The following is a 25,858-nucleotide window of genomic DNA, read 5'->3' as shown; positions in this document are numbered from 1 at the left end:
ATCTGATGGTTTCTAGGTTTCTGACTTAGACAACTGGGTAGACGGTGACGCATCCACCAACACAAGAGGAGCAAGCCCGTGATGAAAGACAAGGTCAGTTTTGCACAACTTAAGTTTGAGGTGCGTATAGGATGTCAGGAAGGCATATGGAAAGGGACCCCCCCACAAGAGACTTGGGGAGGAGTTAGAAGCCACTCGGTTTTTGCGAGCAACCAGGCGCCAGAGGTGGCCGTGGGAGAGTCCGGCCTACTGGAAGGCTCCACCCCCATGCCCCGCAACGAACGGCAGAGGGGCCAGCTGCAAAGCCTCGAGGTCCTTCCGCCCGTTGGGCCTTGCCGCGCCTGCCCCAGGCAGGCATCGCGGACCCCACTTCCGCTTCCGGTCCCAGGGTCTTGGCGGCTGGGCGCGGCGGGGCGGGGTTGAGGGCCGCGGGTGCCTGGCAGCCGAAGCAGCTTTTGTGTGGCCGGTGGGCTCCTGCCAGCGGGCGTGGCGGGCCTCGGTGGGCAGACGGGTGGCCCGGGGCGGATGCGGCAGCCGCGGGCGTCGGGCCCAGCGACGGCCCTGGGGCGTAAAGGCGACGCGCGAGGCCCGAGGAAGAGAGGCAGGCGGCCGGGACCAGGCGAGGCGGGAGGCTGTGGCCCTGAGGCCGGGGGGCGCGAAGAGAGCAGGCAAAAGAGGGGGATGGTGGCCCGGACGTCTGGGAGAGAAGAGGTAGAAAGTGACAGGTCGGGTGAGGCGTTCGGGGCTGGGAAGGCCTCAGCGAGGCGGCGAGTGGAGGGGCCGGGGGGCCAGGTGGGCTCTTCAGACCCGTCGGACCGGCCGGGCTTCGAAGCAGCGAAGGAGGCGGAGCTCCCCTTGCAATCGGGAAGACACAGTAAGGAAGCACGCAAGGGTCACTCCCTTTCTAGCCTTTGCACCCCTTCTCCTGCACCCGTGTTTTACCACTGGCGTTTCACTTGCATCTACATGGGCTTTACTGATGCACACGGTTGACCCGGAGAGAAAAAAACAGGAATTCGCTTAAAAGGTGTTTGTCCTGTTAGGATCCCTTGCTCATAAGTTCTGTAAAAGGAATTCCTACTAGTGATTCACTTTGGCTTGTATGAAATCACGATGCTAGAGGTTATTCAGCTGTCTTAGAATTTATACAGGACCTTAATAGAAATTAGGTCTTTGATTTAAAAACAAATGTATGTTTCCATATGGCTATTCAGGGAAATAAAAATGGATGGCTTCACAATTTTTTTTTTTTAAGTGATATTGCTTTTTCCTCCTCAATGTAAAATCTTTTCTGGTATGTTTTGTTGTTTTGTTCAGCCAAGGAAAAAAGAAAAGTTACTGAAGCCTCAAGTGATGATCCCCAGCCAGGGATTGACCTGGTAAGAAAGGAATCATTAACCAGTTCGGAATCTTTCCAAACAGTGGAATGCAGTGAATTTCAAAGTATGGCTTTCTTGCAGTCTTTGGGTAAGGAAAGTTTGGTAAAAGGTATTAAAAGAAGAATTCGAATTAAAAAATTTAAAAGCTTAGAACGGCCACCTCTCAAAATAACGGAATATAAGGCTACACAAAATAGTAAGGTTGAATTCCAAGATGAACTGTACAAGAATACTCCAAAATATTCTTGTCACAGCTTGTCACCTGGAGTAGAAAATAATTGCATTTTAAGATTACGTGATTGCAGTTGTTTCCCCCATTCCAAGAGTTGTAATGATGAAAATAACCTTGCATATAAACTTGATGGTGGATATATGCATGTACCAGAAAATTCCTCAGAGTTAAAGAAAGAAAACCCTAGGAGTCTTGGAGATAAGAGTGACACAAATAATATTCCTCAGCATTTACAAACTGAAGAAAACTTAATGGGAGTAAATCAGTTATTACTTGAAGAAAATGACTCATACCAAAGTAAAAATAAGGGCTTGCTTTCCTGCCTTCAAAGTGAAAAAAATAAACATTCATTAGAGGAGAGCAGTGTTGGGAGAAAACCCAGGAAAAGGATGAAGGTGTCTGAAAAAGGAGATGAAATGGTTATTAAGATGAAATTCTCTAATGTGTATAACAAATATGAGCTGGTGTTACAAGAAAACAAAACAGGTGCTGAAGGTAAAGAAACAGAGACTTTAGAGGCTAAAAAAAGTCCTTTAGAAGTTTTGAGAAAAGTAAACAATAACACGCTGTCACCAATGGATCATTTATTAAGTCTTCCAGAAACAGGGGAAAAAACAAGTCATGAACACCATGTAAATCCTATGTTTCAGAAAACTCTTGAGCCACTTTCAAAAGAAGAAAAAAAGAATGCTTCAGAGCCTTTAGGATGTAAAAGGATGGATCCAGAGGAGTATTTTAAGTGGATGAAAAACTCAATAGTGAAGTCACCTAGCGATTGCCATCCTATTGAAAAGAGAGCTTCGAGGGAAGACTCGAAGAATGAAGCTGAAGAATCTAAATTTAGCTGTCAAAGAACAATACCAATGACTGGCAAAAGAACTTGGCCTTGTTATTCGTGTGCTAGAATATCTGCCCAGTGTTGGAAAAAGGCTTCCTTGCCGCAGTCAAATAACTTTCTTCCTGGGTCTCAGGAAAGTTTTAGGCAAGATGATTTTCTTAAACACCAAACAAATCAAACTCATTTAACTGATTCCAAATTGATGCTACAAAGTTCTCTAACAGAAACAAGAAGTGAATCTTCAAGTAGAGAGAAATTGGATTCTAATTTAAATTGTTTATCTTCAGTCTCTACAGTGGAACCTACTTTAATGGTTATAAAGGAACCTATCATCAATGATAATAAAAAAACGAAGTCAGAGAAACTAAGCAGAAGTGCGTCAGAGATAGTTTCTAATACTGTTGAAGATACTCCATTAGCTAATGTGACTCAAAACTTAACAGGAAGTAAAAAAAAGGATAGAGGGAATTTAACAAAACTGAATTTGACAGTGGCTTCCCAGGATGGCCAGGAAGCAAATAGCTCTACAGGCAAAACTATTCATCGAAAAGCATGCATTGCTAAGCAAACACTGGTTGTTCCAGACTTGATTAAGATATTGAACACAGGACGGCTGACTAATTTTAAAATTCCCTTACTTAAGAACAAAACAGAAAAAAGAAAAATACATGGCAAGTCATCAGAGAGAGAAGTATATAGTCCCCTAGAACTTCTTGACAGTTTATCTGGAGCAGAGGTAAGGCAGAATAGGACTAAAGAAAATGTCACCACAGTAACTTCAGGACCTCAATCTTTGAGCATACAAAATAGTGTAGTTCCAGTGCAAGCTGGTTCTGACTCATACTGCAGTAAGAGTTCCTGTATTATTTCTCCAAGCTTTTTAAAGCAAGGTAATGATAATAAACCATCTAACCACATCTCTAAACCAGGCAATATTGTTTCTAATAAGGAAGCTGTTTCTCTCACAGTTGAAAATAATACTATTTCTTATGATCCTGGGTGTATAAAGAAAAGTCCTGCCTTCTGCTCTAGTGAACAAGAAAGATTCAAAGCAGTTTTCTCTGAAGTTAGTGGTAGAAAAATGACTGAGAACGTTTCAGAAATTGAAGTGGGGTTTCCAGATATTCTTAAAGCATATGAAGATGATGTCCTCTTAATTGATGTAATTCAAGATGACCCAGATCTCTTTGGAGTCTCCAATGAAGGAGAGCTCTCATTTACTTCCGAGGTTCCCGTGATAAGCCAGGAGCCCAATGTTGCTGAAGAGCACCAGTCAACAGACTCCAAGCACATGGAACTTCCAGAAAAGAAAGAACCAAGTGATGACTTGAGGTATGCATATTCAAGTATGCCTTTTGGTACAGGTTATTGTTGCAGGTTTCAAAAGCACTTTCTACTCTTAGGTGTCACTAATTTATTCAGTGATCATTATTGACGCTCCATTATTTTTTTAACCCAGTTATTTATTAAATGTAATATAGTATATAATTGCTAAGACCTGGAAATGTCATTAATGCTGAAACTTAGAATCAAAATAAAACAATTATATATATTTGAAATTATAATGGAGCAGATTAGCTGTTCAGAATTTTAAATGGTGGTTTATAAAGTGGCTTTTTAAATTAGTGAGATTGCTTCTTTCAAAAGTCAAATTTATTTTCATAGTTTTTTAATAATTGTAAATATACAGATATACTTTTATTTCAACCAAGTTACGTATTAAGAACAGTGCTATGTATTTTAACCCATTTTCTGTGGCTTCCTTGTTAGATAAAAAATCCATTTTTCAGTGACCAGAGAAAACTTGGAAAAGTTTATTTGAATTAGAACTTGAAAGTCGAATCAAAAGTTAAACTAATATTCAGAGGGGAAAAGCACGAATTTTTTTTCATGGTTTTACTTTTAAGGTGATGGTTTTATTTTTTTTTAATTTATTATTATTATTTTTTGAGTAAATGTTTCTTTAATATCAGCAAGGATAGAATAGGCATCTTGGTTAAAAGCAAGTAAAGGTGATTCTTTTTTTTTTGCCATAAATAGTAGAATTTTTATTTATTTTGTTTTTGATTTTAGAATTTATTTATTTATACAGCAGGTTCTTATTAGTTATCCATTTTATACATATTAGTGTATACCTGTCAATCCCAATCGCCCAATTCATCACACCACCAACCCCCCAGCACCACCACTTTCCGCCCTTGGTGTCCATACATTTGTTCTCTACATCTGTTTCTCTGTTTCTGCCCCGAAAACCGGTTCATCTGTACCATTTTTCTGGGTTCCACATATATGCGTTAATATACGATATTTGGTTTTCTCTTTCTGACTTCACTCTGTATGACAGTCTCTAGATCCATCTAAGTTGATGGTTTTAAATGATGACTTAGCCCCCAAAGAGAGTGAGTTTGCCTGAATCAACTTTAAATGGAGCCAAGTAATAACCTTCTTGTTCGGGAAATTGACCTATCTGATTGGCCTAAATTTTATTTACTATTATGTTATATTTTACTAAAGTTTTATAATTCTTTAAGCTCTAATTTATATTTGTATGTTACAGTACTTGAATATTGGAATGTTCTGTGAACAGACTCGAAACATAAACACTTTCCACTAAGATTCAATAGTACATGACTTAAATTTGTCTGGTATTCATAAATTTTAGTTACTTTTGTGATATTACATTCTTCTTGATGTTCTTAGTGTGACAGTAACTTGTAACATCACCAAATAGAGTACTTTCTATATCCCAAAGGAAGGACCAAGAGCTTTATCTGTTATTTTTTAAAACCATCCATAATGAAGATGGTAATCTGCCCATTTTGAGGTGGAAAAAATGAAGATGACAAGTTGTCAGTTGTCCAAATTCACACTGCTAGTAACAGAATCTGGATTTGAACTATCTTAGTTTAAAATTAGTGGTCAAGAACTTAACCTTTATAGTCTGACCTAGGTTTTTGAATCTTTTCCTTTCCCTAATAGCTCTGTCACCTTGTAGGCAAATTATTGATATTTTACCTTATCTGTAAAAAGGGAAGGTACTTGCCTCTCAAGGTCGTGAGGATTAATCAATGAAGGGATGGGAAAGGTTTTGGTGTAATACTGAGTGAATAGTAAGAGCTCAATAAAAGGTAGTTAATTAAAGGTGCTTTTAACTCTTTCAAAGGCAAACATCTCTGTTAGCTAACAAGATGTTGACAGTGAACTGCAGTTGAAGGTAGAAAGAGAGAAATGTTGTAAACTGGGCGTAAAGTTTGTTTTTTATACTTTTTTTTCTTTCTTAGGATAATGGCTGATTTTATAAAAATGATACATGTTCATTATATTAAAAGTGTAAGAGGGAGGGAATCTCACCACCCAAAATAACAAATTAATTACTCAAAATTTGTATGCCTGTCTAGGCATATATGTGGATATAATTTCAGAAAAGTTGGATCATGCCACTTTTTAGTAAACATTTAATTTTACTTACGTTTAACTTGGGGAAGGAGGGACTGAAGTGAAACTAAAGGAACTGCTGAATCAATATACTTTTTTACAACAAGAAATTAGTTCCTGGGCTTCCCTGGTGGCGCAGTGGTTGAGAGTCCGCCTGCTGATGCAGGGGATACGGGTTCGTGCCCTGGTCTGGGAAGATCACACATGCTGCCGAGAGGCTGGGCCCGTGAGCCACGGCCGCTGAGCCTGCGCGTCCAGAGCCTGTGCTCCGCAACGGGAGAGGCCACAACAGTGAGAGGGCCGCGTACCGCAAAAAAAAAAGACAAACCAAGAATCAAATTTACTTCAGATAATTTTTCTATTATTGTAACTTCATTTCCTTTTATGGCAGGAGTACCAATTATACTTGTTTTTAGCTCTTCTTTTTCTTTCATCCCTGCTTCTGAAGTTTTGGGTTTTAAATAAACTTTAAAATTTCTCAGTAGTTATTTTAATATTTTCATTTTTCTGCACTGGAAATACCAATTTTACAGTCATCCACAGTGCTAGGATAAACCTTAACAGGGAAAAATGGACGCATGATCACCAGAGGGTCTGCTAATAGTTATACAGAAAATTGTTAATGGTTCTAGAACTAGATGAAGCTTAAAACATAATTTCTAATGTCAGCTCTCTCCCTTTTGCCGATCAGTTGCTAATTAGTACATTACTGTTTCCTCACTCTACGACACTGAGAGGTTGAAACCTGTTAGAATGAGTTTCTGTTTTACAGAAATAGAAATTGAAGATGGGAGGGCTATGCCCAGAAATTGTCAGAAGCTCTGGACTACCTCTTATTGGTAAAACAGGTAGACAAACATGAGCTTATTTGTAAGGCATTTAAGTTATGTTAGAATACTTATTCATTGTCAGTCTCCACTATGGGGGAAGTCCATATTAAAATCCCAAGCATTAGAAGCATATTAGAACTAATTCCCTAAGACTTGAACTGATGAACTTAGACATATATAATGGGTGAAATAGGTAAAACTTTTGAATTAGCCTGTAAGTATAGTTAGAGATCTGAGAATGTCTGTAATAGTCAGTGCTGGACAGTTAATCTGTACTAGAATATAGGATTATGTTCAATCACATATGCTAGAATATCAGTCAAGTGATATTATACAGTGGATCATTGAGATTTTAAGAATCTGCCAAATATTCACGGGAATTACTATATAGCTGGGGAAGTGGGGACTAATGTGTTTGAAACAAAAATATGTAAACTGAGGTACAAGAACACTAGTAGTTTAGAAAAGAGGGTTGAAAGGGCCTCTTGGAAAAGCCAAAATTTGTACTGATCCTTAACGGTTGGATTGATTTAGATTAACAAGGGGGAAGAAGGAAGAAAGTTTGGAGAGGTAGAAAATTTATAAAGAAAATGTGGGCAGAAGGTAAAGGTAGCTATGAATATGGTTGTGCAGGGCAGATTATGACTTCTTCAGACAGAAGCAGGAGCCGTTCTCTTCCCATAGCACCTTTTGCTACCTCACTTATGGCACTGATCTCGTGATGATATAATTTACATCTCTCACCTGCTAATACTATTGGACCTTTTTTTTTTTACTTTTCTTTTTTCTCTTTATTTCCAAATTTATTGAGACATATTTGAGACATTTGATGTATCATTTATGTAAGTTTAGGGTGTACAATTTGATGATTTGATATATGTATATGTTGCAAAATGATTACCATAATAAGGTTAGCTGACACATTCATCTCTGTTCCTATGAGTTCTTTCTTTTAGATTCCACATACAAGTGAGATCATACACTATTTGTCTAGACAAAATGAAAAGGCAGCCTATGGAATGGGAGAAAGTATTTGCAAATCATGTATCTGATGAAGGATTAATATCCAAAATACATAAGGAATTCATACAACTTAATAGCAAAAAACCAAATAACATGATTACTTTTTTTTAATCTTCACATAGTTAGGAACTCAAAGATTGAGTCAGCCAACTAAGAGCATTGTACAGGCCTGATTATACAACAGGAATCAGAAAATTTAAGTTTAGCCAACAAAACATACACTAATCTAGTAGACCTTAATAATTTTGATAAAATATGTTTTATTTGCCCATTTTATTATAAACACAGTTATTAGTCTTGTTTTATTTTCTTTGTAGATGCAACATTTAATGAGTTCAGTGAAGTCTTGAGAGGAGAACATATTTTTTGTTACTGAATACAGTCTAATTTTCATCTTGGTACCCACCAATGTAAATACAGTTGCACAAGAATATATACTCTTGTGTATATTCTCTATTTTTCTTTCTTTCCTTTTTGTTTCTGGTGTTATCCTCTATAATAAGTTCTTGGTTTAGAGTAGATATCTCAGACACTTTTCCATGGGAACATCATTTTCTGTTTGTGTGTGTGTGAGACAGATATTTAACTTTTGTGTACCATATCTTGTATTCCATGGCTCACATAAACTGTTGGACTTCTTGAGGGTGGGAAATGTCCATGTCTCATTTGCCTTTGTAAACCCAGTCACTCATACATTGAGGGAGGGGAGAGAATTAAGGTTTCAGTTCCTACTATGTTGTAGGCTGTTTCTCAAGCATTGGAATATATGTAAATGGAGACAGTGAATCCTTTTTTTCTAAAGCAGATAGATGTTTAAGAATAGTAAAAATAAGACTTGATAAGTAGGGTGATACCAGACTAAGAAGGTTGGAAAATTAGGCATCAAAATTTGAACTTGGTATAGAATTGATGCTGGTGATCAGTTTGGATCATTTATACCACCTTTGCAACTTGGACTTAAATCCATGAAAAGCCATTGTACATTCTAGAGCTGGTAAATAATAAACTTCTAGGGGGAAAAATACCTAGCACCACTGTACAGAAAATAAAAGCCTATTACTTTTGCTCAGGCATTTGAGTCCCATTTAGACCATGCCTAGCATGGATCTATGCTGGGTAAATTATATTCTCTCAAGAAATCCACCCCACTTACTTTCTCAGATCTTGGGGAATCAGTTTGTTCCCCAAGAGACTGGCTTCTGTCACCAGGTTTACAATACCAAATGACCAAAAAAACCCCAAAAACAAAAACAAAAAATGCTTTCCTGCAAAAGTAAAGGTCATTCTCTTTCTTTCCCTCATTTATTTAGACTCCTTGGCCTATCTTTCAAGAAGCTCATCTTACTCCATTCTCCCTGTCCACTGAATATCTGAGGCACTCTAACTATAATGCACAATTTTACACTTAATTGTAAGAACTGACATTTAGTGTCTACCCTGTGCTAGATACATTACTTATGCTATTTCATTAAGTAGAACGATTCTGAGATTGACCATATCTTTAAAATTGAGTCAAAGTCACTAACTTTCCAAAGGACACACAACTAGTAAGTATCAGAGCTGAGATCTGGACACAGGGCAACCTGCTCCAAAGTTGATCTCCCCTCCCCAAAACAGCATGCTGGAAGAGTGGCACTTTGGTTCTTTACATGGCTTCAAATCGATTAGTCTATAGACTGCCACAGAACATTATTTACTTTTTGACCCCTTTCCTCTCTCATCTCGTCCTCCTCTTTATTTTTTTTAATTAATTAATTCATTTATTTATTTATGGCTGCGTTGGGTCTTCGTTGCTGCACGCGGGCTTTCTCTAGTTGTGGGGAGCAGGGGCTACTCTTCGTTGCTGTATGCAGGCTTCTCATTTCTGTGGCTTCTCTTGTTGTGGAGCACGGGCTCTAGGCACATGGGCTTCAGTAGTTGTGATGCATGGGCTTAGTTGCTCCGTGGCATGTGGGATCTTCCCGGACCAGGGCTTGAACCTGTGTCCCATGCAATAGCGGGCGGATTCGCAACCACTGCGCCACCAGGGAAGCCCTCATCCTTCTCTTTAAAGTAGCAGGTGGTGCAGTATGAAGAAGGATCATTCTGATTTTTACTTTTTTCTCTTTTGGACCACATAAACCATTGTTTGTTTTTGCTGAAATAAATGGTACTGTACTTGATGGAGTTATCGTTTGTAATATTAGGAGACTGAGCACCTCACATCCTAGCAACAGGCTTGGGAACCTCTGGCCCACTGAATTGGATACTGTAATATTTCTGTTTTGGGCCACTGTTATCTGCAGAATAATTGCCCCAGTGAGTTTATGGTAGTCCTTTTCGCAAACAATACGTGAGTGTGTAAATAAGTGAACATTGACTGCACTCAGCTAGTTAGCATCTCAAAAGGAAGCAATAACATTCTGAATTTTTCTTGGGCATTCTGAATTTTTCTTGGGAATTTTTTCTGAATTTTTCTTGAGCAATAACATTCTGAATTTTTCTTGGGCAATAACGTTCTCTTAGTTTTCAAGCTTTTTCTGCTAATAATTATTCTAGAGCTGTTGTCTTCAAACCTGTTTGTCAGTTACCCATACTAAAGATACATTTTACATTACAGTCTGGTACCTACCTATGAATATGTAAGACAATAGATTTATAAAAATAGTATTTCCCTTACTACATGTGGTCTAGTATCATATTTTGTATTTTATTCTGTTTTATTTAAAAATCCTGGTTGGAACCCATTAAATTACATCACCCCCTTGAAAAATGCTCTGTTAGAGGATAAACCTGATGTCATCTATGTAGTTCTTCAGAAGCCTCTCTTATTCTCCTCTCCTTTTTGCTCAGATCTTCTCTTTTGCTTCCCTGTATTCTGTAGCCTCACCCAAGTCTGTTTCTCTCCTTTCCTCCTTCTACCCTTCATTTTTCCCCCTTTCTACTCCACTAATGCAAAGTTGTAATATATTTATGGGGGTTACAATTTTATTTTTCCTAATCTAGTTGAATTTAACTTTTTCGTATCTCTTTGTGTCTTGCAAATTCAAAACAAAACTAAATTACTTCTAACAAGAGTGGCATGTGCAATTTTACCTTCCTTGTAAGTTACTTATTCATAGTAAAAAGTTTCTCTTATGAACTGTACCAGCAGTATTAAAAAATACTATTGTAATACACTTGCTATACTTATTTACTTTTTTGGGTTTTGGGTTTTTTTTTTTTTTAAGGAATAACCTTCTGTGTGTCTGGGCTGTACCTATTTGTGAATGTAACTTTCAGCATAATTAGAAACAGCCCTCAATTCTCTATTTATTGAGTCAGTTAATCCTATTCATGCTATTATCTTGAATATCTCTCATGGTTTTTCCTTTCTCTCAATTCTCACTGCTACTATCTTATTCATATTTCTTCTAAATTATTGCAATTAGCTCCTGGTTAATCTTCCTGAAATCTCTTAGTATATCCTCCTCCGCAGTAATATTTTGAAGCAGAAATTGATCTGCCAGTGACTGCTTACAGTACTCCGGTGGCTCTCAGCCACCTGAGGATAGAGTCTAAATTGATTGGCATGGCTTATTATGGCTCTTTGGTGGATCTGCATCCATTCTGTCTTTGGCAGCTATGGGGTTGGTGGGGAGGAAAGTGTGGGGGGAGGCTGATAAAAGATAAGCAGAGCAGGCAGCTCACTGTTTCCACAATATGTCATTATCTGAATCCTTTTGCATGTGTTTCTTTATCCAAAAGTTCCTTTCTTTTCATTCATTTGTCCTCTAAATCACATCTGAGATATTATTCTAGGGATTTGTTCCAGTAGTTCTCTTGGCACAGATCTCAGTATATTATGTCTCCTTGTATGTGCACCTCCTCCTATGCTGGGAGTTTGTAGACAGGAGAGAGGCATCTTCATTTGCATCTCCCTAGTGTCAGGCCAGGAGGATGTTAGGTGCTGAGTATATGGTTAGCAACTAGATGCACATGGACCTTGTTCTCACAGAGCTTTTAGTCTATCAAGGGCTGCAAATGATTAAGCAAATACAATAAAATATGATAGGAAAAGTGCAAGGTGTTGAAGGCTTCCTCACCCTAGTAACATTTAAGTTGAACACTAAATAATGAATAGGAACTAGGCAATAGGTGAAGAAAAGTGAGTAGAAAATTGAGAGGGAAGGAGTAGTCTATAGGTAGGCCTGCAGGGAAGAGCATGTTACAACTGAGAGACAGAAATAACATCCCATGGCTTAGTGTTCAGGTGGCAAGAAATGAACCTACAGAATATGCAGAAAGCTCAGTCGTGCAGGGCTTTGTAAATAGGATGACCATAGAATTGATCTTCTGAATTGCAAAAATTTTGAGAGGGAAATGCGGGGGGAGGTATTAATAATTAATATGCCAGGATAAGAGGCATACACAGATCATCCTAGACGAACTAGAATTCATGGTGAGTTTGAACTTTATCCTAAGAGTATATAGGGATTCACTGAAGGACTTGACTTCCAGTAGAGAATTTGATCAGATTTACATTTTAAAAATCATGATAGCTCTGGTGTGGAGAACAAATTGGCAAGGAGCTATTGTCGTAATTAGACCAAAGGACATGGTGACTTCAACCAGAAGTGGGAGTGGATTTGAGAGAGGTTTAGGAAGTGAAGATTGATTAATCAAATGGGGGTGAGGTTAGAGGTAGGAGTTAAGGAAGATACCTGGTTTCTCTTGTTTCAAAGAAGGGCATTACAGTTCTCTGATGAAAACAGGCAGGATTGGGGAGGGATGCTGGTCATGAGGTCAGATTTAGACATGTTGAGTTGGAGAGACCTTTGAAATACTGAAATGGAGATATTCTAATAGATATGAGTCAAGAGGTATGAATTGGGGGAGGAGATTTGTATATATTTGTGTCTTGTTTGTACTTTTATTTTCCCATTCTTTTTTTAAATTTATTTATTTTATATTTATTTTTGGCTGTGTTAGGTCTTCATTGCTGCACAAGGGCTTTTCTCTAGTTGTGGCGAGCGGGGGCTACTCTTCATTGCAGTGCGCGGGCTTCTCATTGCGGTGGCTTCTCTTGTTGCGGAGCATGGGCTCTAGGCACGTGGGCTTCAGTAATTGTGGCACGTGGGCTCTGTAGTTGTGGCTCGCGGGCTCTAGAGCGCAGGCTCAGTAGTTGTGGCGCACGGGCTCAGTTGTTCCGCGGCATGTGGGATCTTCCTGGACCACGGCTCAAACCCGTGTCCCCTGCATTGGCAGGTGGATTCCTTTTTTTTTTGTTATATACACAATTTTTTTCAAATGACAAGGTAGTTCAAAGCAGAAAATCAAAGACGATACTATTTTCAGAGAAAATTTTTTTAAAAAGCAAAATTAAGGTTCTGAATAATTGAGGTAACATTGAAACTTGGAAGGAAAATCCCTCTCACAAAGTATAATATCATATAATTTAAAAAGCCATTGGTTTTCATACATGTGTCTATAAGCTTAAAGTTATATAAATACTTACTTTTTTTAACATCTTTATTGTACTATAATTGCTTTACAATGTTGTGTTAGTTTCTGCTGTGTAACAAAGTGAATGAGCTAGCTATATGTATACATATATCCCCTCCCCCTTGCGCCTCCCCTCCCACCCTCCCTACCCCACCCCTCTAGGTGGTCACAAAGCACCGAGCTGACATCCCTGTGCTATGCAGCTGCTTCCCACTAGCTATCTATTTTACATTTGGTAGTGTATATATGTCCATGCCACTCTCTCACTTCGTCCCAGCTTACCCTTCCCCCTCCCCGTGTCCAAGTCCATTCTCTATGTCTGCATCTTTATTCTTGTCCTGGCAGGCGGATTCTTAACCACTGCGCCACCAGGGAAGTCCTATTATATTTTATTCTGTGTACTTTTATATACTTCTGTCCAAGTTTTTAAAAATGGAATAGTGTTTGGCCACTTGTTTGTTTGTTTGTTTGTTTTTTCCCCGGTACGCGGGCCTCACACTGTTGTGGCCTCTCCCGTTGCGGAGCACAGGCTCTGGACACGCAGGCTCAGTGGCCATGGCTCACGGGCCTAGCCACTCCGCGGCACGTGGGATCTTCCCGGACCGGGGCACGAACCCGTGTCCCCTGCATCGGCAGGCGGACTCCTAACCACTGTGCCACCAGGGAAGCCCTGGCCACTTGTTTTTGAGTGGCTCCTATAGCTGTAGTTTTCATTTGTTGAGCCTATGCCATTGGCTTTAAGGACATTTTATCTTATTTAATCCTCACAATAACCTCGTGGGTAAGTGGTATTCTCATTTTACAGATATGGTTAGACTCAAAGAATTTAAATAGTTTTGCCACTGTTGACATAGTAAGTGGCAGAACAATATTTGAACCCAGGTTGGTTTAACTCTGATCTCCATAGCTGTTACCTTTAGACCTTAGGTTGTCTTCAGAGACTACAAAAAGAGATTCAAAGTGCTCTCACACTCTTCCTTTTACATTGGCGGTAAGACATACATACACATGCTTAAGAGTAGGAGGTAAACATTATCTTGCATTGGTGTAATACTTTAAAAATGTTTTAAATGCCTGGTATATGTCATCAGTTCTCTCTGAGTAACAGAGTTTGAGTGGCAGCACTCCCTAACAATTGTGGCGAATGTGATTAAAGAACCAAATGCAGGGGCTTCCCTGGTGGCGCAGTGGTTTAGAGTCCGCCTGCCGATGCAGGGGACACGGGTTCGTGCCCCGGTCTGGGAAGATCCCACATGCCGTGGAGTGGCTGGGCCCATGAGCCATGGCCGCTGAGCCTGCGCGTCCACAATGGGAGAGGCCACAACAGTGAGAGGCCCGCGTAACGCAAAAAAAAAAAAAAAAAAAGAACCAAATGCAGAATCTGCTTGGGTGTGCTATCCCAGAATAGTACTCTGGCCTTGGAGGACTTGAGCTGATGTTCGCCAGGCTGCTAAAGTTAGTATTGTGTAATGTTTAGAGGAGTGGATAGTTTTGCTAGAATATGTTATAATGTGTAAGCTCTGTTTGCTTTATAATAGAGAACTCCCTGTACTGGATCCTGAATTGATGAAGTCAGAGATCTGTGCTTCCTTGTCAGCAGGTAAAATTTGACATTTTCAGAATGTGTAATATTGGAGTACTTTTATATCTCTATTTAGGCATAGTCAGAATGAATTCATTAAAATAGGAAGCTTTTCATTTTAGAGTCTGTCAACCACGTTTTACAGTTTGTCAGTTTTCCTCAGTTTTGCCTGGTTGGCAGATCAGAGTTTGAGAAATTTTCCAGTTGATTATTTAATAAATAACTTTGTTAGGCTTTATCTACAAAAGATAATTGATCTTAGCAATTTTTGTAGTCTCATTTTTGAAATTGAAATATATATTTAAGCTTTACCACATTTTAAATCTGAGTCCTTTTTAATATTTTTTTAATAATAGCTAATCCTAAGTTTAAATAACTGAATCTTTACAGGAAATAATTTGAAAGTTAATTTCAAAAACTTTCCAATTTTAAAAATATATTGAAAAATAGCTGGACATGATCAAGAAAGATTCTTAAATTTATCTTTATGTCTCAATTTTGTCTTACTGCCAATTCTTTTTATACCATGTAATGGAGTTATTTTGATAGAGAGGGAGGAATAAATGTATAATTTGCTGAAAATGCTGCTTCATATTTGTCACATTGGACTTTAAAAGAGTCTCTGAATTCTAACTCATTTTTAGAACAATCTTTAAATGACTTGGTTATTTTGTCATTTAAAGTTTCTACAGTTGAATATTATTTCTTTTCAGCAAGTGAGATAAAACATGATTCCAAAGGTGCAAACATTTCCTTAGGTGAAGTTACTAATGAGACTTCTTCAAATGAAAAACTGGGAGACGTCAGTGAACACACAAAAAGTTCAGACTTGGATGAAAAGGTACTAGGGAATCTTTTGCATATTCTTATTTCTTGGTCCAGATAGTGGTAAATACAGAAGTCCATCTTAGCAGTGCTGTCAGGTGACAAGGGAATGGCCTTTTTGTTGAGTAAAAGAGTCACGTCATTCTGGCCATGGGACATACTGCTTGATGCTTGCCATAAGCACAGTATTAATAGAGTTTCACTTGTCTGGGAAAATGGGGTATGCTGTTTAATTATATATTTAGCTTTTTAGAATCCTAAAGTTCTTAAACCTATGTAAATCTTTCTAAATTGTTACATATCTTCCTGCCTCACTAAGTACAAAGAACTGAATATCATTTGATCTTCTTTGAAATTTTAGAATATCATAGTGTCTGAGTGCTATGAATGCAAGCATCAGTTATTCGACCACAGATGTAGAAGGCATAGGAGTTGGAGCTAAACCTAACTTGATGTTGGAACATACCACTGGTGTATGATATGGAGAAAATTGGGGGTATCAATTATCTGCCGGATAATGTGTATGATTGTCTTAACCTTTTGAATAATTTAATTGACTCCTAGACAACTATTTCATGTTTCTTTCTCCTTATTCCTCCTCATTTGTCCTCATAGCTAACAACCTTGTTTCCTACTTTACCAAGAAAATTGAAGTAATTGGAAAAGAAGTTCCTACCAATACATTAGGCCACCTACCTGCACCTGTTCCCAAAACTCCAGCTTCACTTCTGTTACACTGGATGAACAGGCCAAGGCTATTCCCTTCACCTGTGTGCTAGAATCCATCTCTTTCCTCTCTTAAAATACTACTCCAGTAATTCTCCTTTCATTACTGGATCATTCTCTTCAACATAAGCATGCTTTTCTCCCATCTTCAAACAAAACCAAAAATACATTTTCATGGTCCCATTTTCCTTGTCACCTGTCGTCCTGTTTCTCCAAAGACTTGTCTAGACCCTCTATCCCCAGTTTCTCTCCTCCAGTTCCAAAGATACTCACCTTCACCTCCACCAAAACTACCTGTCTTAAACTCTCCAGTGATCTGCTCGTTGCTGAGTCTAATCGACATAGTTCAGTCTTAATCTTACTTAACCTATCACCAGTATTTAACAGTTGATCACGCTTTCCTTGAAACATTTTTTTCACATGGCTTTCAGGTTAAACATGCATGCCTAGTGTCCTGTCTGTCTGCAACTTCCCAGTTGGTTTCGCTGGTCTCTCCTGATCTCCCTGACCTCTACATGTTGGAGCGACCCAGTGCCTAGACCAGGAGTCTGTTCTTTTTTCCTATCTAGATTTGCTCCTTAGATGGTCTCATCCAACCTCATTGCATTGAATGCCATCTGTGTGCTAAGACTCTCAAATTGGTATCTCCAGCTTGAACTTCGTCTCTGAGCTGCAGACCTTTCTGTCTAGTTGCCTATTTGATTTTTCCACTTGGATGTCCAATTATACTTCTCAAACTTAACATGTTCAAAACTGACCTCCTGTTAGATGTCCCCTACCCTACCACAAACCAGCCGTTCCTGTAATTTTCACCTTTTCTATTAAAGGCAACTCTATCCTTTATAAGTTATTTAGGCTCAAAAGCCTTGGATTTTCTTACTTTCTTTTTCTCTCACTCCATATCCAGACTGTAAGGAAATCCTGCTGGCCTTAGCTTCAGATGATGTCTGGAAATTATTCACTTTTCATCACTCCCACACATACCACACAGGCCCAGGCCCAGGCCCAGGCCCCGCCTAATATCATCTCCTGCCTGAATTACTGCAGTGGTCTCCTACATTTCTCCAGCTTCTGATATTGTTCTCTTGTAGTTTATTCTCAACATAGCATAAATTAGATCATGTTATTCTTCTGCTTCAAACTCTCCAGTGGCTTTTAATATTGAGATTCCTTACTGTGGCCTACATGGCCCTTTATCTGTTCCCCCTACCCCTCCCCTACGTTGTTACCTCTCTGATCTCTTTGACTACTCTCCTTATCCATTTTACTCTGACCACATTAGCCTCCTTGCTGTTCTTGGAACAAACCAGGCGTTCTCCCACTTCACGGCCTTTGCCCTTGCCATTTTATCTCCTAAAAAAAAAAAAAAAAAAAGATATAGTTTACTTTCTTATTTCCTTCACATCTTTACTCAAATTTCATGTTCTTAGAGAGACCTCTGCTAGCCATCCAACCTAAAATTCCAGTATTCTCCGTTCTGTCAACATTTCATATCCCCCTTTCTTGTATTTATCATGATATAATATACTTTACATTTACTTATTTATGTTTACCTCCATCTCTTCCTGCTAGAATGAAACTCCATGAAGGCAAAGATTTTTGTCCATTTTGCTCACAAATGAATCTTTAGCACCTAGAGCAGTGGCTGATACAGAGCAATAACACAAATGATTGGGTTTTTTTGGCCGCTCCGCACGGCATGCAGGATATTAGTTCCCTGACCAGGGATCAAACCTGTGTGCCCTGCAATGGAAGTGCAGAATCTTAACCACTGGACAGCCAGGGAAGTCCCAAATGGTTGTTGAATGAATATTGAATGTGAACCTCATTTGAAAATAGTCTTTTGAGACTTCCCTGGAAGTCCAGTGGTTAGGACTTCGCCTTCCAGTGCAGGGGGTGCAGGTTCGATCCCTGGTTGGGGAGCTAAGATACCACATGCCTCAGAGCCAAAAAATCAAAACATAAAACAGAAGCAATATTGTAACAGATTCAATAAAGACTTTAAAAAATGGTCCACATCAAAAAAAAAAAGTCTTTAAGTGTTAGAAGTGTCCTGTAGCATGAATAAAAATATCACAAAGTACTTGCTTAATGGTTTGATGATAACAGCCACTATGTATTGAACCTTTATTAAATGCCAGCCAGCCAGTGCTAGAGACTTAGCACTGGTTATATCTTATCCCTATGATATAAGGAGGTGCTATTCAGGAGTTCCCAAAGCCACCCTCAGGTTCAGTGATTTGCTAGAAGAACTCACAGAGGTCAGCAAAGCTGTTATTGTAACTCAAGGTTACAGTTTATTTCAGTGGAAGAATACAGATTAAAGTCAGCAAAAGAAAGAGTCACATAGGGCAGAGCACAGGAGAAACGGAGTACAAGCTTCCAGTTTTTCTCTCCCAATAGAGTCACGTGGACACTGCTTGCTCCTCCCAGGAGTGATGTATGACAAAAACAGAATATTGCCAGCCAGGGACTTGCCTGAAGCTTGGTCAGGGTTTTTATTGGGGTCAGTCACATAGGCATGGTTGACCACCTGCATAGCTGACCTTAGTCACTCAGTCTCAATCCAGTCCCTCCAGAGGTCAAGCTGATACCACATGGCTCAAGGACCCCGTCATAAATCACAAAGACTTTCTGGAGTGGCCCAAGGCCTCTTCCATAAATTACACTGTTAGCTTACATTATCTGTTGTGATCCCAGACACCCAGGTAAACAAAGACACACAATCAAGCAGCATATTCCAAGGGCTTATAAGTTACCTTCTAGGAGCAGGTCACAGGCCAGACCTTTAACATACGGCATATGGACAACCCAGATTTACTGAGTTAATCCTTTACTGCACATGAAGTGTGTACTGCTATTTCCCTTTGCAGATGAAAAAACTGAGACTTAGTATCTTGTCCAGGGTCACACAGTAGAATCCCTTGACTCTATAGCAGGGGTCAGCAAACCTTTTCTTTAATAGTAAATACTTGTCTGGCTTTGTGGGCCATATGTTTGCTGTCCTAGCTACTCAGCTCTGTTACTGTAAGGAGAAAGAAGCCATAGACAATATGTAAACAAATGTCAATTGCTGTGTTCAAATAAAACTTTATTTACAAAAACAGGCAGCCTGCAGGCTATAGCTTGCCATAGCTTGCCAACCTTTGCTCTAAAGCATTAAAAAATAAACAGTTTGTACTCTATTCTACTTAAAGCAGAAGAGAAGACTTTTTGCTTTCAGTTCTGCAAGGATAGATTTTAAGAGATGTTTGCCAGAATTCACTGAGTTCTTAACTAAATATTTAAAGATGTAGACTATTTTCAATATTAGCTCTTTTAAAAATAATCCCCAAAATCATTTATCTACTTCCTAGTGTAAACTTTTTGGATTTGTTTAAGGGAAGGGGAATGATACTTTTATCTTTCTGATACCGTGGTAAGCTTCAAAGTAGCAACTCTTTAGAAAATATTGATACATGACCCTGTCAATAATATTTGTCATTAAAATATCTGGCCCCACAATTTGGGAATTAACAAACTTTATCCATCTCTCACCTTATATTTTAGGAACTTTAGAGGGTAAATAGGTTGATTTATAGGACATATGTCTAGCTTGCCACTTTTCTGCTTTTATGTATGGTTTTCTGTGAATTTTTAGAAATGCTTCCTTACTGATCTTTTACATATATATATTTCTGTCTTTTCTACAGACCTTGTTTTTTCTTTCTCTTGTATATCAGTTATACCCAGAATCCATATATAACAATTTTTAGATTTACCATGGTAGTAGTTGCTTAATGATTCTAGTTTTGACCCCCAGATAGTTGAAATGCTAGTGTACTTTTTAATTTTTATTTTGAAACAATTGTAAATTCACAGAAAGTTGCAAAAGTAGTTTTCCTCCATGATTACATCTTAAGGCACAATATCAGAAGCAGAAATTTGGTATTAGTATAATGAGTGTATGTAGTTCTGTATATATTATCAAGTGAGCAGATTTTTGTAGCCACCACTGCAATCAAGATAATTATGCCATCACTACAAAGATATTCCTTATGCTACCCCTTTGTCACACATCCCTCCCTACCCCTAACTTCTATAACCTTAGTAACCATTAATATGTTTTCCATCTCTGTAACTTTGGTATTTTGAAATAAATGCCCAGGTTTGCAGTGGCTGGGCTGTCTGGTAATTGCATGCTTAGCTTTTAACTTGGGTGGACTTGGCCTCCAGGTTACTCCCCTGCGGTAGTAGGCAGTTGAAATGTTTTTTCAGTTCGTTTAGTGTCATCTGGGTTGTTTGGAGTCTACCTTACAAAGGTGTAGTTCAAGGGTCAGCTAGAGATTTGGACCAAGTTTAAAGCAGATTTGGCTGTCCCTGGCCTGGGTAGAGTGGCGCCTGGTTGGTGGTGCCTGTCTTATATCAGCCAGGGACAAAGTAACTCCTTGTTTATCCCAGCTTGGCTTTTGGTTTGTGCCCATGTCTGGTTCATGCCCTGGAAACATGGAAAAAAAAAAAAAAAAAAAAAAAAAGCAGATTTGGGGGCTTTCTCTCTTAGGCTCTCCCGTTTCCAGGATTCCCAGCCTCACTTCCCAGTTTCTGACTTTGCCCTGTACTCTGTCTTCTGGTTCTTTGTGTCAGTATGGCAAATTTTTAGCCTTCCCCAGTGGTTCCAACCAATTAAGGCCTCTCTTTAAGAATAAATCCATAAAAACATGACTGTTACCCAGTGTCATTCCCTCTTTTCCTCCAGATTCTGCCTACTTTTCATATCTCTCCAGTGTTTTCAGGCAGAGTTTTTTTTTATAGTTCATCTGAGAGTTATAGTTGTTACCTGAAGAAGGATTAGCCCAATAAGAGATACTTATTTGCCATTTCTCAAACTGGACCTATTGTGTGTTCTTTTTAATTTTATACAAAGGACAGCTTATCGTTCTTTGTCTTTTTTTAACTTAATGTATAATGGAGATTGTTTCCTTTCCATATATGTAATGACACTTTGTTTTTACAATTATATAATTATCCACTATATGGGTATACTCTATTCAACAAGTTACACTGTTGATGGACACTTGGTTTGTTCCCATTTTTTGCTATTTTAACATTGTTGCATTATGCATCCTTGAGCATAAGGCATTTTGCATATGTGCAAGCATTTTTGGATTAATTCTTAGAAGTAGAATTTTCAGATTGCCCTACATAGAGATTGCTTTGATTTATGCTTCCATCAACATTGTATGGGAATGACAGTTTTCTCCCCCACACACTCACCAACTCAGTATTAAATTTTTTTTATTTTTGTCCATCTGTACATTTTTACAAATGACTTTTCATTTGCTTTTCTCTTATGAGTCTAGTTAAGCATCTTTTAGTATGTGTAAAAGCCATTTACATTTTCTTCTGTGAACTTCTCTTTTACATCCTTTGCCCATTTTTCTTTTGGGATTTTGGTCTTTTTTTATTTGCAGGAACTTTTCATATATTAAGCATATTTGTTCTTTGTCATATGTTGCCATAACTTTTTCCTGTTTTTTCATTTGTGTTTGACTTGGTTTTCATTTGTGTTTGACTTGGTTTCAAATGCCATCTTTAATAGTTTGGTTTTACCTTGAAGGCGCTTTTTATTTTTATTTAGTCAAATGTATGTGTTTTTTTTGTTTTTGTTTTGTTGTTGTTTTAATTTATTTATTTTATTTTTTATTTTTATGGCTGTGTTGGGTCTTCGTTTCTGTGTGAGGGCTTTCTCTAGTTGCAGCAAGCGGGGGCCACTCTTCATCATGTTGCGCGGGCCTCTCACTGTCACGGCCTCTCCTGTTGCGGAGCACAGGCTCCAGACGCACAGGCTCAGTAGTTGTGGCTCACAGGCCTAGTTGCTCCGCAGCATGTGGGATCTTCCCAGACCAGGGCTCAAACCTGTGTCCCCTGCATTGTCAGGCAGATTCTCAACCACTGTGCCACCAGGGAAGCCCCTCAAATGTATGTTTTATTTTATGATATTTGAGTTATGAGTTGTATTTAGAGAAACCCTTCCCCGTTTCTGGATCAAAAATGTTCACCTGTATCTTTTTCTAGTGCTTTTTTGGTGTTATTATGTTTAAATTTTTTATCAATATAAATTTAAATTTTATCTTGGAAGAAAAAAAGTAGAAACAATGTAACCTTTCTGTTCTTATTTTGACAGGTGACTTCTGTCATCTTAGCATACGAAAATATTTTAAATGTTTGTATTCAAACCTACCGATACCGTAATTCATGGTTTCTGCCTTTGGTGTCAGCTTAGGCTTTCTCCAGCCTCCAAATTATATAACTACTCACCTTTATTTTATTTTTGATACTTTCAGTATTTTTTATATTTAAATCTTTAATGAACTTAAAGTATTTTGGCATATGGTGAATTGGTACCAAGCTTTTTTCCATCCAGTCAGCTAGCCTGTTGTTCTGTTACTATTTATTTTTTTATTTTTTTGTGGTATGTGGGCCTCTTACTGCTGTGGCCTCTCCCATTGCGGAGTACAGGCTCCGGACGTGCAGGCTCAGCAGCCATGGCTCACGGGCCCAGCCGCTCTGCGGCATGTGGGATCTTCCTGGACCGGGGCACGAACCTGTGTCCCCTGCATCGGCAGGTGGACTCTCAACCACTGTGCCACCAGGGAAGCCCTGTTACTATTTATTGAATCATTTCCTCACAAATTTCAAATGCCATCTTTAATAGTTTCAATTTTTATGTATAGAATGATTCTTTTACTTGTCTTTTATTTCATTAATTGCTCAGGTCCTGTACCAATTCCATACTGTCAATTACTTGAAAAATAAAAACAGTCAGGAAGGCTTGCTTTAAAAGATACTAACATGTATTATAAATCTAAAATATTTCTGGCTATTCTTATATTCTTTTAAGAGCTTTAAACACACATTGTAATTTTTTAAATGTATAAATTAATTTGCAGGCAATTAACATTTTTTACCTTTAACATTCTCATCTAGGAACATGGTATATCTTTCTATTTGCTAGTGTTTCATGTTACTCAGTTGATTTTTATAGTTACAATAGTATATATAGTATGTACCATTATTGTAAAATATGATTGTGTATTTCAAAAAGACTAGAAAGATATAAAGTAAGATATTACGTGGTTATCTCTGGCTGCCCAAATGATGGGTGATTTGGGGTGTTTATTTTCTTGGTGCTTGTTTTTTCAAAGGTCTAGTATGTATAATTTTCTTATAATTAGAGAATCACAATTCCCAAAACACTAATTACTAATTGTAAAGTGCTTTAAGTGTAGCAATGTTTCAAATACATATAAATATTTCTAATGAAAAACACGTTTATGTTGGTAAATACCACCTAAAAATAAAAATCACTCAAAGCTGTTTTTTTCTGAATAAAAAGAAATATAACTTTAATTGTCCAAAATAATTTGAAATGGTGGCTTGCATAATTAAAGGTGACATCAAAAATTGGGAAAAATGTATTGATTTATATTAGTTTTTCTTAACAGCAGAGATTTTAAAATCAGTGTTCATATTTTAAATAATGTAGAGTAGAATTATTTTCCTGCTTGACCATAAGCTAGTCGTTTAATTAACATCTAGTACATTCTGATCTGATAAGCCTCATAGCCTAATATGGAATGCAGAGATAGTCACTTATACTATTTAACCATAATCTCTTCACAGTGTAGATTTTTGGACAAGGTGACTATTCAAGAAGAAAAAGAAGATATTTATGAAGTTTGCAAAAGGTCTGTAACATAACTTTTAATTACATAATGTTAAAATAGTCATTCATGTAATTTGTATCTTGAGCATATTTTTCCTTCTCTCCTGTATATACTTGGGCTACTATGCCGTAAACAATATATGGGTATTATTTAAGTAATGTGTCAGGTGTATACAGATGTCAGGGATATTGTAAGTTACCTTAAAGTTATCACTAAGTGTTTGGAGCCATTAAAATATTTTTTGAGGGAGGAATGAGGAATAGTGATAAAATAAAAGAAAAAAAGATGTGTATGTGACTTCTATGAAGGTAAGACTAGCTGAAATCAGATGAACATTGCAATTTGCAGGTATCTTCTATGTCTGCAGCGATTAGTACTGAGAGCTACAGTACACTCACTGGAACATATACAGATACCAAATTTAGATTTAGAGGACACCTTGGAGGTCATTTGATCCACCCCCCACACCTATCTTGCTGTTGAGGCAAGGCACAGTCGGGTCAGGTGACAAATATGTTCAAGTTCTTTTATGTTAAGACAGTGTTTTTCAAAGTGTGGTCCTTGGAGCAGCTGCATCATGTGGGAACTTGTCATAAATGTAAATTATTTGTTCCCACCCCTGACCTACTGAATCAGAAACTCTGGAAATGGGGCCCATCAATCTGTGTTTCAACAAAGTCACCAACTAATCCTGCTACATGTTCAAGTTTGAGAACCATTACATTAAAGAAAAGCCTAGGTAAGAATTAGATTGGCATAGAAGCCCGTATGGTTCATGCCCACTTGAAGATCTTAAAAAGAAAATGTGACAAGGTTAACTTTTTTTTTTCCTATTAAAAACATTTTGCTTACAAGCTAAATAGTTGCAACCTGCAGAGTTTTGTCATCACCTTGGCTCTACCATAATGACCAGGAGTGTGACATTGGGTAAGTCACCACATTACCCTGGGTTTCATTACCCAATCAAAATAAAAGAATTTTTCTAGATAAGCTTTTCCATCTGTAAAATTCCATAATTCATATTTGTTTGTTTTATGTTACTGCTTTTATTTTGTTTTATTTGGAGGGGGTATGATAATTGCGCATATCAATGATATCCCAAGTTGGGGAGAGAAACAAATATTTTTGTGTGAAATTATTGAACTCCCATCAGTGCTACTAGGTTTCAACTGTTATAAGCATTGGCCCCTTTTCTTACTATTTTTACTCTCTGCTGGCCAAGGGAACCCCAGCTGAAAAAGCTTTATTAGAATTGTGTTTAAGGTAAAATACTGTAGTATCTGAATGAGGGTATAAGTCTTTCTCCGAAAAAGTAAATTCATTTATATCTGATAGCTCTGAGGTACTTTCCACCCTCCCCCTTGCTTAAGTTATTTATTTTTCTAGGTTAAGTGACCTCCAGATTAAGGGTTTTTTGTTAATTGGCTATATAGGATCTCACATATTAGAACACAGTCAAAGCTGTTTAAATCAGTAGCCTAGAACAATACATTTCTTATACCTTCTTCCCAAAGGAAGGTCTCAAGTACATGTATAAATTTATTATATATACATGTCCTGAAGAATAACTTACAATTCATTTATTTTATTGCACTATTAATAGAATCATTGCATGATCTTTTCTGGATTTGGATGCTAGTCCAGTTCCTCCTCAAACCTTTTGTCTGACATGATCAGAAATACTTTGCTCTAGTTTTGACCCCACCACCCCACTTTTACCCATCCCTAGCCATTTAACAAGTATCAGTTTTCTAGTTAAGAAGGCAGGAACAACCTATTGAAAATACTGAAGAATCATAGTATATGATGGTAGTACACA

The 25,858-nt window shown here is 38.1% G+C and overlaps 1 protein-coding gene and 1 non-coding gene across 2 annotated transcripts in view; both read left to right on the top strand.

The window, feature by feature from the left end:
- The first annotated feature begins 525 nt into the window (after positions 1–525).
- The window catches only part of TOPAZ1 (testis and ovary specific TOPAZ 1), a 68,236-nt gene continuing 42,903 nt past the window's right edge, over positions 526–25,858 (top strand). Inside the window, exons 1-5 of the mRNA XM_019946664.2 lie at positions 526–874; positions 1,318–3,781; positions 14,739–14,800; positions 15,496–15,623; positions 23,996–24,060. Of these exons, the coding sequence (XP_019802223.2) occupies positions 526–874; positions 1,318–3,781; positions 14,739–14,800; positions 15,496–15,623; positions 23,996–24,060 (3,068 nt within the window). The remainder of the gene's footprint in view (positions 875–1,317; positions 3,782–14,738; positions 14,801–15,495; positions 15,624–23,995; positions 24,061–25,858) is intronic.
- On the top strand, positions 20,688–20,822 carry LOC117314026 (small nucleolar RNA SNORA48). Its single transcript, XR_004528713.1, has one exon. It is a non-coding gene; the product is annotated as a small nucleolar RNA SNORA48 (small nucleolar RNA).

Source organism: Tursiops truncatus, chromosome 10, assembly GCF_011762595.2.
Source record: "Tursiops truncatus isolate mTurTru1 chromosome 10, mTurTru1.mat.Y, whole genome shotgun sequence".
Classification (NCBI taxonomy): domain Eukaryota; kingdom Metazoa; phylum Chordata; class Mammalia; order Artiodactyla; family Delphinidae; genus Tursiops; species Tursiops truncatus.
Note: the sequence above shows the minus strand (reverse complement) of the source record. Positions and strands in the feature narration are given on the sequence as shown.